The 12,762-nt window shown below is 39.8% G+C and overlaps 1 protein-coding gene across 1 annotated transcript in view; it reads left to right on the top strand.

Annotated features, from left to right (window-relative positions):
- The window catches only part of LOC310856558 (solute carrier organic anion transporter family member 1C1-like), a gene marked incomplete at both ends in the record, with an annotated part of 23,297 nt that extends 18,755 nt beyond the window's left edge, over nt 1-4,542 (top strand). Inside the window, 4 exons of the mRNA XM_083762029.1 lie at nt 730-917; nt 1,913-1,977; nt 2,294-2,411; nt 4,335-4,542. Coding sequence (XP_083618155.1) covers nt 730-917; nt 1,913-1,977; nt 2,294-2,411; nt 4,335-4,542 — 579 coding nt within the window. The remainder of the gene's footprint in view (nt 1-729; nt 918-1,912; nt 1,978-2,293; nt 2,412-4,334) is intronic.
- Nucleotides 4,543-12,762: the final 8,220 nt, after the last annotated feature.

Raw genomic sequence — 12,762 nt, 5'->3', positions numbered from 1 at the left:
TTGTAGTGGAGTAAAAGTAAAACATTTGGCTCTGAAATGTAGTGGAGTAGAAGTAAGAGTACTGGAAATTGGAAATACTCAAGTATGGGGAACAAAGAAGGGGTAATAAGGAGTGGTAACGCCCCGTTTGAAAAACTATGTCAGGGACCCCCCCTTAAGAGAAGATTTTTACGGCTCAAGCAGTGATGCTCAACCCATTTAATTTCAAGGTCCCCCCCAGTTTGACATGCATTAGTCTACGGACCCCCCATTTAATGGCATTTCCATCTCTGGGACCCCCAATTTATATTGTAGAAACAATGTTAATTTAGTGTGTGCCTTTATTGCCTTGTATTGTATTGTGTATGTGTCTATGTTGCAGCGCGGGTCCTTGGGGTCCAAGACAAATTTCTCCTTCGGGAGACAAAAGTAAAGAAACCTTGAACCTTGAAACCATAAGGGTCCATTTGGGTCCTAACAATCATTTAGCTGGGGAACCCCTGGAACTCCCTCGAGGACCTCTGGGGGTCCCCGGCGCACCCCACTTGGGGAACCACTGCTGTAGAGGCTATAGACCGATTCACAGAGGGGTGCCCTGGGCGCGGCCATTACTGAGGTGTAATCCATGGAGCAGGTGCTCCGTAGGCCAGGTGTAGCTAATCAGTGCTGTTGAGCTTAATGGTACACCTCAGTAATGGCCGCACCCAGGAAACCCTCTGTGAATCGGTCTATACATGTGATATGTTTCAGATGTATGGTAACTGCACGTGCGTGAGGGAGATGCTGACGGGTCCAGGCGTGAACATGTCCGCGGTGCTGGGTCAGTGTCCCAGGGCCGCCAACTGTGACCACATGTTCAAGTTCTACATGGCGGTGGCGGTGCTGGCCTCCTTCATCAACGCATGTGGTGCCACGCCCGCTTACATTATCCTGCTCAGGTACGCACGCACGCGCGCACACACACGCACACACACACACACACACACACACACACACACACACACTGTGGTGGAAAAAGTACTCAATTGTTTTACTTAAGTAAAAGTACCAATACTGCAATTTAGAACTACTCCGTTACAAGTAAAAGTACGGAATTGAAAATGTACAGTAGCATCGGCATCAAAATGTACATAAAGTACTAGAAGTAAAAGTACTCATTGTGCAGAATGTGCCATTTCACAAGTTCAAAATGTGTACATAAATGTGCGACGCCTTTTGAGCTTGTGAGCTTCTAGATCGGCTATTTTTCAAATGGCCAAAGATAACTAAAGTTTTCAAATAATTGTAGTGGAGTAAAAGTAAAAAATTTGCCTCTGAAATGTAGTGGAGTAGAAGTACAAGTATTGGAAATTGGAAATACTCAAGTAAAGTACAAATACCTCAAAATGGTTTTAAGTACAGTACTTAAGTTAAAGTACACACATTTCCACGGCAAGTCGGGGTGCTCATCGTCTGCTGAGTGCTGACACTAATATTTCCGGTTTACCTTTACGTGTCGTGCGGGGGTGGGGGGGGGGGGGCAAATCAATCTCTACCGGTACGCTGTCCTGATTGTCAGGAGGTGGTTGTTATTTTCAGCATGGCTCCGGAAATAGTGGATCAGGGTCATGTGCATTATAAGACTTTGTTTTCTTTTGGCATGGTGTTGTTAAAAAGCCATGTGTGAATGTGTGCATGCAATGTGCAAATGTGGCCCGTCAGAGCCAATTTCAATGTTGGATTTGAACTCAGTAACAAAGTTGTCATGTGCCGTGTGCAGGCTACTGTACGTTTGCAACCACAAAGCTCTGTTCAAAACAATGCCTGTGTGTGTGTGTGTGTGTGTGTGTGTGTGTGTGTGTGTGTGTGTGTGTGTGTGTGTGTGTGTGTGTGTGTGTGTGTGTGTGTGTGTGTGTGTGTGTGTGTGTGTGTGTGCACGTGTGTACAACGTTAGGTGCATACAGCCCGACCTGAAGTCACTGGCATTGGGAATGCAGACCTTGGTAGTGAGAACTTTGGGTGAGTTCTGAGTACACAAGCAGGCAAGATTTATTGTGCGTGCGTGCATGCGTGCACGTGTTTATGCACTAAAAGAGTGACTTTGAGAACTGCTTCACCATGCCATATAAGGACATTAATTATAAATGTATAATCAATGGAACAACTATTGGACATATCTCACCAATCATGACAAGATAATAAACTCCCAAAGGAATAAGTATTTGACCGTGGACCACTATTCTCATCTGAAAATATTTTGTTGCTGATGTCCCGACACATATATTTCAGATGTTTCACTTTTATTTTGCATGTGCGTGTGCGTGCGTGTGTTCAGGTGGCATCCCTCCTCCTATCTATCTCGGGGCACTGATTGACCTGACGTGTTTGAAGTGGGGAACCAAGGCGTGCGGAGGTCGTGGAGCGTGCAGATTCTACGACACCAACGCTTTCAGGTATACACTTCTGTCACTCTATACCAACTGTTCAGTGTTGTTTTTGGAAGCAAAGTTTGATTTTAGTTTTAGTCCTATAGTCTCTTGAATAGTCCTCATTTAGTTTTAGTCACCTGGAATGTTTTTAGTGTTAGTCTAGTGTCAGTCGACTAAATCTACAGTTGATTAGGTCGTCTAAAATGTATTTTGGCACTTTGGATGTATAGTGGTTAATTGGAGTAGTCAGCTGTGGGGTGGGGGTAGGGAACTGTGACGGACATTGGGCATTTGTTTGTTTAACTGTATGTAATGTGTTTTATTTTCGTTTTATTTTTAGTTTTGTCATTATTTATTTATTTTTGTTCTGTATTTATTGTTGTCAAAACATTTTGTGATAAGATTCTGTTTGTATTTGTGCTGACATGGGGATGTGGGGGGGGGGAATATATGTAAATTGTTTTGAAAATACTTCTTTGTACTGTAAAGAAAATCAATAAACATATGTTTAAAAATATATATATATATTTTGGCGGACCTTGATACCAATATAATGACTGTTTTTACACTTGCTGAAAATAGCCGATCTACAAGCCCACAACGCGTTGCGCTGCGACGCGTTGTGAGCTTGTAGATCGGCTATTTTCAGCAAGCAACAATTGTAAAATGACTTGTCCACTAGTCCCTTCCTAACATTTTAGTGCATCCATTTATGTATGTATTTTGTTATAGTTCTTCTATTTATAGTGACTCATAGGAATAGACTAAGTGACAACCAGGAATAGTCTGGTGACCACCGGAGAGACGGGTGGCAGCCGGAAATTAGACGGCACCCGGGAGCAGTAAGGGTTAGCGCCCCAGCCTGTGTCTTCCGTGAGGAAGAAGCCCAACAAACCCACGGTGAGGCCTTTAGGAGGGCCATGCAAGCCTCAAGCGGAGCCGGCGGCACCACCAAGGGCAAGGTGGGGCCTGCGGAACCGTTGCGGCTTGAGAATCCACCATTCCTGAATAAAGTGCCTGGTGCTGGGAGTCTGGTGCAACGCACAGGGCCTGACCTGGTGAGAGCAGGAGTGGACCTTGTGAGACGTAGGAGGGGCCCGGACAGGTGTCAACCCACAGAGCCTAGTCCTTCCATGTGCCAGAATGGTACCTCCCAGTCCCGGTAGAGTAGTTCAGGAGGAATGGATTGTTGTGGCCCTGGTTTTTCCCTAATGGGACTTATCGAGGGTAGCTACTGGGACGTAAGTCGGGACTTGATCACTCCCGGCTGGGTCACCTGAGTGAGGGGTATGATGTTGCGAGACCCGAAACCCCGATGACCTTGGGATACATCACTGAGGATACGTCCCAGGTGCATCCATTTATGTATGTATTTTGTTATAGTGTAGTTTTTATTTGTTGACGAAATTGTCAGTATATTTAGTCTTAGTTTTAGTCAGCATAATAGCTTAGTTTTCATTTAGTTTCCATTTAGTTTTCGTCAGTGAGAAAAGGTGGTCGACGAACATTTTTCATCTTAGTTTTAGTCGACAGAAATCAACACTGCAACTGTTCCACTATATAAATCGGCGGCTGGGTGTTTTGGTGAACAAAATATTCTGAGAGTCTTGAAAGATTAGTAAAAAATCACACACGTGTGAACTGAGTGGTGCAGCTCCCCCCCCACCTCTCTCTCTCTCTCTCTCTCATTAGCAGGCAACATTGCAGCACTACCCCTCTCTCTGTTTCTGGCACCCCCTACTGGTACATACATACATACATGACCACATGGGTACATAGGTGTACACGGACATTGCTGGTTGTAGGAGTGGTTGCACCACTCAAAAAAACGCTGAAAAACGCTGGCAGTGTGGACAGACTGTTCTATAGAGAAATGCAACGAAGTGTGTCACCAAGACTAATAACCAACACACGTCACTAAATCTTGTGTTTTTCCATCTTTTCAAGATTCACATTCCTCGGCTTGATATACGGCATCTTCACGGCGACGTGGGCCCTGTGGGCGCTCCTCCACTGCAAAATAGTGAAGAGGCAGAAGAAGCTAGCCCGAAGGAGCCTGGCCACGGAAAAGGAAGTGGAAGCCATTGAAATGAACAAAGTAGCCGCTAACGTCATCAATGACAAAGAGGACATGGAGAGACACAGCACGATTTGAGTCACACGGCAGTATTCCAGCCCATTCACATGTGGGTGAACATAATATACAATTGTGCGGTACTCATACTGTACTTAAGTACAGATTTGATTATTGTTAAGTATTTAAAAATGTATTTAAAAATGTCAATACTTTTACTTCTACTCCACTACATGTCAGAGGCAAATATTATACTTTTACTCCACTACAATTATTTTACATTTTTAATTACTAGTTGCTTTTGTAGATTTTGATAATTATTATAAAACATACTTTACCCACTTCAGCACGCGGCCAGTTGAAAATAGCCAATCTACAAGCTCAGAATGCGTCGCATCTGCTATTTTGCAAAATATTTGTATACATTTGAAAAGTTGAAATGGGACATTCTGTATGACAAGTACTTTTTGCTTTCGGTACTTTAATTTTGATGCCAATACTTTTGTACTTTTTAAGTTAAGTTACTTGTAACAGTATTTCTGCATTGCAGTATTGATACTCCACCAGTGACATTATCGATGATGGGGAATCCAAGCTGCAGGCTTTCTATTCCTGAAAAGTTGCAATGCGACAATGGAAGCCATTGTTCGCACAATAATATAAATCTAAATATATATAAAAAAAAAGAAATCTTTTTTAAAAGGAAAATCTGCCTAATGATGAATTGGTTTCTGAATTGCTCACAGCCCTCCTATGAGACACAGACTGGTTTCTGAACTGCCCACAGCCCTCCTATGAGACACAGATTGGTTTCTTAACTGCCCACAGCCCTCCTGTGAGACACAGACTGGTTTCTGAACTGCCCACATCCCTCCTATGAGACACAGACTGGTTTCTGAACTGCCCACAGCCCTCCTATGAGACAGACTGGTTTCTGAACATCCCACAGCCCTCCTATGAGACAGACTGGTTTACGAACTGCCCACAGGCCTCCTGACTGATTTGATTAGGAACAAATGGTGGTATTTTATTATGAACAGATACTTTCCTTTAAGATAAGAGATATTATGTGCTGTAAACCAGTGGTTCCTAAAGTGGGCTCCGGGGACCCCCAGGGGTCCTTGAGGGAGTTCCAGGGGGTTCCCAGCTAAATGATAGTTAGGAACCAAATGGATCCTTATGGGTCTGTAACTCTGAGAGTTTACAATATAGCATAGACGTCTATAGATGCATAGATGCTGTAGATGTCTATAGACGTCTATTAGATGTCTATAGACGTCTACATCTATAAGTGTCTATTAGATGTCTATAGATGTCTATAGACGCATATATGTCCATAAACATCTATGCGTCTGTAGACGTCTAAAATAATTAAGAATGAATGCAATAGCAAGTTGTTGCTGTCGTTCCATGTTGCTGTTCTCTTCTCTCTGTGTGACTGAAGGTTGTGCCCTATTATTGTAGACAGTGATTTCCCCTCATGTTCTTTTTCCCTCCATCATAAAATGACCTATTATCTTTTTTTTCCACCATTTGGTTCGCTTAACATGTCCACGTGTCATTTGTTTACATATTTGGTTCGCCGACCAAAACTAAGATGGAAAAGGTTCGTCGACTACCTTTTTTCACTGACAAAAACTGGACAAAATGGAAACTACATGAAAACTAAGCCATGATGAATAAAACTAAGACTAAATATATAGACAATTTCAAGTAAGGAGGGACTACATGTGGACAAGTCATTTTACAATAGGTTGCATGCTGAAAATAGATCTACAAGTGTGTGAACTGTGTGAACACCAAACGGACCAAAATCTAAATGCAACAATTTGGTCCTTCTAAGCGAACTTTGGGTGAGAAAGCACCCTTAGACATACAGTGTGCAGAACCCTGTGCCATGTAGCCTATGGCAGCATTTCCAGTGTTATACCGGTAAGTCAATACATAGAGGCTTGCAATGTTGTTTTTTCACCGGACATGTTTGGTTCGTTTAAAACGAACCATGGTCCGCTTACCGCTTTGGTTCGGTTGGTGTGAACGTGCATCAGAACTCTGGTGCGGATCAAAGAAACGAACCATGGTCCGCTAAAAAAGGCCGGACTCGGTTCACTTCTAAACGAACCACGGTGCGGTTCGTTACTGGTGTGAATGCATTCGGACTTTATAGAGGATGATAGCCAAAATAGCCGTCGGGCGTCGGCAGTTATGAGGCTGCATTAATAATTATTTCTAAAAGCATGTCTTTTTTACGGGGATCACTATCGATATGACAGCTAGCTGTCTGATTTTAATTGTAGAGTAGACGCATGTATATATACGTCTGTCGAGGCGCAGCGCAAATTTAATGGCAGCGTTCGAGGTTCACATGCACAAAAATAACAGATGTACAAGTTATCGACACGGAATGGTACACGTGTACGCTTGTAGATCTGTTTATTTTAAGCATGCATGCGTGTGTGGCACGAGCTAAAAACACCAAAGCACTAAAACATATATACTTATAAATTTACCAATAAAATACAGTGATAATTGTAATAAAGTTCAGAGGTGCTGAACCAATCAGCCGACCACGCCACCTTTTTGAGAGGTCTGGTCCTCTATTAAATAATATGAATATAAAAACGAGGCAACACAGGTCCGTGGACAACTTCAAATATAAAAGGCAAACTTAAAACAGAGGCCGATTTGAATGAACAAACAATTACTTTTATTACACTAAAAACAAATGCGGAATTTGCATACTTTAAGAGGAAAGCTCTATTGTCTGGTTAGCATTTGTTAGCATTGGTTAATCCAATCGTTAAAACATTACACATAGTGACATGTTTAAGCAATTAGAACGACTTATTGACACTAAAACGACTTTCTGATGGAATAAAAACATTCTTTAACATTCCAACTGTGTTAATGTGGCTAAAAACGAAAACCACCAAAAATAAAAAATAAAGTATTTTGTTCAATTGTGAAGTTAAAGTATTGGAGACTTGTGGGTGAAATCACTGGACTGGGACACATATGCATCAAAAGTGGCGGGTTGGCTGGGACGGTTTTTGGCGCAAAGTAACCACAGTATACCGCTAATCAACTTACAAATTACATATATATAGTATATGTATGACTAGCTCTCAATGATGACGTAAGAAATATGGTCATGTATGTAATCTGGTCCCAGCAAATCTGGCACAACTTGCTGTTTTATTTGCATACGCATCAAAAGTGGCGGGTTGGCTGGGACGGTTTTTGGCGCAAAGTAACCACAGTATACCGCTAATCAACTTACAAATTACATATATATAGTATATGTATGACTAGCTCTCAATGATGACGTAAGAAATATGGTCATGTATGTAATCTGGTCCCAGCAAATCTGGCACAACTTGCTGTTTTATTTGCATACGCATCAAAAGTGGCGGGTTGGCTGGGACGGTTTTTGGCGCAAAGTAACCACAGTATACCGCTAATCAACTTACAAATTACATATATATGTATAACTCGCTCTCAATGATGACGCAAACATAAAATATACCGCTAATCAACTTACAAATTACATATACATATATAGTATATGTATAACTAGCTCTCAATGATGACGTAATAAAGATGTGGATTAAAGGACCCAATGCCAGAGTGTAATTGGTTTTCGATGGTGACGTAATGACGATATGTTTTAGTGTTGGGAGAATTAAAGGTAATGTGTATAACTAGCTCTCAATGATGACGTAATAAAGATGTGGATTAAAGGACCCAATGCCAGAGTGTAATTGGTTTTCGATGGTGACGTAATGACGATATGTTTTAGTGTTGGGAGAATTAAAGGTAATGCTCTTACCCAGCTAACATGTCCATCTGGGCCCAATTGGGTTTTGACATGGGCTATGGACATGGGTTCCAAGTGGGCCGTGCACCCAGTTTTCACAAAGGGCCCACCCGTGTTAACCCATATGGGCTTACGTGGGTTTCTAACTGGATCTTAGGTGGTATCCAAATCCTCAAAAATGAAGAAAAATGGCGTGCTACAGTATGCCGTACGATATGGGCTATTAGACGAGCGTCTAAAAAAGGGATAAAAAACGTCTAAAAAAATAGACGTGTTTTAGACGTCTATTTTTAATCGTCTATTTATTTATTTTTCTTAAATTTTTATCCCACGATTTTGTAACCCAGTTTTCTTTTCACCCAGTGCCAATTATCTAATGTAATCCTGGGCGCTACACTTCCTCTGCCAACCTGGGGGGGCAGCAGACTGACCTCATGCCTCCTTCTATGCATGAGGAGTCCAAGCTGCTTCTTTTCACCTGACAGAGGGGAATTTCCCCGGCCGGACGTAGCGCGTGGAAGGGACACGTTATTCCGACCAGTTCCTTTCCCCTCCATCAGGCGCCCCGGCTGGCCAGGGGGAGGTAGTTTTAGAGACCAGGATTACGGCATGTTTTTGTGAGGGTATCTACCCTAGGGGACACAGGGAGAACATGCAAACTCCACACAGAAAGGCCCTATCGCCAACCCCCGCCTCGGGTATGGGCACTGATGACGCGGAGGAGGGAACACGCCGCCAGTGCCCACAGTGTCCCCAGCGGGAATCAAACCCAGGAAATTCTAGCTGTGAGGCAACAGCACTACCAACTGTGCCACCGTGCCCCTTAGACGTCTATTTTTTATGTTTTTTTATCCTATTTCTAGACGCACGTCTAATAGCCGGCTATTGCTCAGTGAGATGGTCAAAAAAAAAAATTTAATCCTCAAAAATGATGAAAAACGGCGTGCTATAGTATGCCTTACGGTATGGGCTATAGACCATGTTCAAAAATGATGAAAAACTAGGTAATTTTTTTTTTCAATTCTTCATTAAACGATGGCCTATAACCCATGTTTTGTTTTTTTTTTCATTTTTTTCAAATCCTCAAAAATGATGAAATACGGCGTGCTATAGTATGCCGTACGGTATGGGCTATAGCACATGTTCAAAAATGATGAAAAACGAGCTTAAAAAAAAATAAAAAAATAAAAAAAACGATGTGCTAGAGTATGCCGTATGATATGGGCTATTAGACGAGCGTCTAAAAATGGGATAAAAAACGTCTAAAACACGTCTATTTTTAGACGTGTTTTAGTTGTTTTTTATCCCATTTTTAGACGCACGTCTAATAGCCGGCTATTGGTCAGTGAGATGGTCAAATATGATGAAAAACGAGGATTTAAAAAATTAATCTAAAATTCAAAAAACGATGGGCAATAACCCATGTTTTTTCATTTTTTTCAAATCCTCAAAAATGATGAAAAACAGCGTGCTATATAGAGTATGCCTTACGGTATGGGCTATAGCCCATGTTCAAAAATGATGAAAAACGAGGTTAGTTTCTTTTTCAAAATTTCAAAAGACGATGGGCTATAACCCATGTTTTTTTTTTTTTCATTTTTTTCAAATCCTCAAAAATGATGAAAAACGGCGTGCTAGAGTATGCCGTATGATATGGGCTATTAGACGAGCGTCTAAAAATGGGATAAAAAACGTCTAAAACACGTCTATTTTTAGACGTGTTTTAGTTGTTTTTTATCCCATTTTTAGACGCACGTCTAATAGCCGGCTATTGGTCAGTGAGATGGTCAAATATGATGAAAAACGAGGATTTAAAAAATTAATCTAAAATTCAAAAAACGATGGGCAATAACCCATGTTTTTTCATTTTTTTCAAATCCTCAAAAATGATGAAAAACAGCGTGCTATATAGAGTATGCCTTACGGTATGGGCTATAGCCCATGTTCAAAAATGATGAAAAACGAGGTTAGTTTCTTTTTCAAAATTTCAAAAGACGATGGGCTATAACCCATGTTTTTTTTTTTTTCATTTTTTTCAAATCCTCAAAAATGATGAAAAACGGCGTGCTAGAGTATGCCGTATGATATGGGCTATTAGACGAGCGTCTAAAAATGGGATAAAAAACGTCTAAAAATAGGCGTCTAAAACACGTCTAAAAATAGACGTGTTTTAGACGTCTATTTTTAGATGTTTTTTATCCTATTTTTAGACGCACGTCTAATAGCCGGCTATTGCTCAGTGAGATGGTCAAAAATGATGAAAAACGAGTTTTTTTTTTTTTATTCAAAAAATGATGGGCAATAACCCATGTTTTTTCATTTTTTTCATTTTTTTCAAATCCTCAAAAATGATGAAAAACGGCGTGCTATAGTATGCCTTACGGTATGGGCTATAGCCCATGTTCAAAAATGATGAAAAACGAGGTTAATATATTTTTCAAAATTTCAAAATACGATGGGCTATAACCCATGTTTTTTTTTTTTTTTTCATTTTTTTCAAATCCTCAAAAATGATGAAATACGGCGTGCTATAGTATGCCGTACGGTATGGGCTATAGCCCATGTTCAAAAATGATGAAAAACGAGGTTAATTTTTTTTTTTAAATTCAAAAAACGATGGGCTATAATATATTTTTTTCCATTTTCTTCAAATCGTCAAAAATGATGAAAAACGGCGTGCTAGAGTATGCCGTATGATATGGGCTATTAGACGAGCATCTAAAAATGGGATAAAAAACGTCTAAAAATAGACATCTAAAACACGTCTAAAAATAGACGTGTTTTAGACGTCTATTTTTAGATGTTTTTTATCCTATTTTTAGACGCACGTCTAATAGCCGGCTATTGCTCAGTGAGATGGTCAAAAATGATGAAAAACGAGGATTAATTATTGTTTTTTAATTAAAAAAACGATGGGCAATAACCCATGTTTTTTCATTTTTTTCAAATCCTCAAAAATGATGAAAAACGGCGTGCTATAGTATGCCTTACAGTATGGGCTATAGCCCATGTTCAAAAATGATGAAAAACGAGGTTAAAAAAAAATCAAAAATAAAAAAAACGATGGGCAATAACCCATGTTTTTTCAAATCCTAAAAAATGATGAAAAACGGCGTGCTATAGTATGCCGTACGATATGGGCTATAGCCCATGGTCAAAAATGATTAAAAACGAGGATTTTTTTTTCCTCAAAAATTCTAAAAACCATGGGCTATAACCCATCGTTTTTTTCATTTTTTCATTTTGTTCAAATTCTCAAAAATGATGAAAAACGGCGTGCTATAGTATGCCGTACGATATGGGCTATAGCCCATAGTCAAAAATGATGAAAAACGAGGATATTTTCTTTTCTTCAAAAAAATCAAAAAACGATGGGCTATAACCCATCGTTTTTTTCATTTTTTCATTTTTTTTCAAATCCTCAAAAATGATGAAAAACGGCGTGCTATAGTATGCCGTACGATATGGGCTATAGCCCATGGTCCAAAATGATGAAAAACGAGGATAAAAAAATATATAAAGATTCAAAAAACGATGGGCTATAACCCATCGTTTTTTTCATTTTTTCATTTTTTTCAAATCCTCAAAAATGATGAAAAACGGCGTGCTATAGTATGCCGTACGATATGGGCTATAGCCCATGGTCCAAAATGATGAAAAACGAGGATAAAAATAAAATAATCTAAAATTCAAAAAACGATGGGCTATAACCCATCGTTTTCTTTTTCATTTTTTCATTTTTTTCAAATTCTCAAAAATGATGAAAAACGGCGTGCTATAGTATGCCGTACGATATGGGCTATAGCCCATAGTCAAAAATGATGAAAAACGGCGTGCTATAGTATGCCGTACGATATGGGCTATAGCCCATGGTCCAAAATGATGAAAAATGAGGATAAAAAAATAAATTAAAAAATTAAAAAACGATGGGCTATAACCCATCGTTTTTTTTCATTATTTCACTTTTTTTTAAATCCTCAAAAATGATGAAAAACGGCGTGCTATAGTATGCCGTACGATATGGGCTATAGCCCATGGTCCAAAATGATGAAAAACGAGGATAAAAATAAAATAATCTAAAATTCAAAAAACGATGGGCTATAACCCATCGTTTTCTTTTTCATTTTTTCATTTTTTTCAAATTCTCAAAAATGATGAAAAACGGCGTGCTATAGTATGCCGTACGATATGGGCTATAGCCCATAGTCAAAAATGATGAAAAACGGCGTGCTATAGTATGCCGTACGATATGGGCTATAGCCCATGGTCCAAAATTATGAAAAACGAGGATAAAAATGAAATAATCTAAAATTAAAAAACGATGGGCTATAACCCATCGTTTTTTTACTTTTTTTTCACTTTTTTTCAAATCCTCAAAAGTGATGAAAAACGGCGTGCTATAGTATGCCGTACGATATGGGCTATAGCCCATGGTCCAAAATGATGAAAAACGAGGATAAAAATAAAATAATCTAAAATTCAAA

This window comes from Protomyctophum parallelum (genome assembly GCF_964188405.1).
Source record: "Protomyctophum parallelum genome assembly, chromosome: 3".
In the NCBI taxonomy this organism is placed as follows: domain Eukaryota; kingdom Metazoa; phylum Chordata; class Actinopteri; order Myctophiformes; family Myctophidae; genus Protomyctophum; species Protomyctophum parallelum.
Note: the sequence above shows the minus strand (reverse complement) of the source record. Positions and strands in the feature narration are given on the sequence as shown.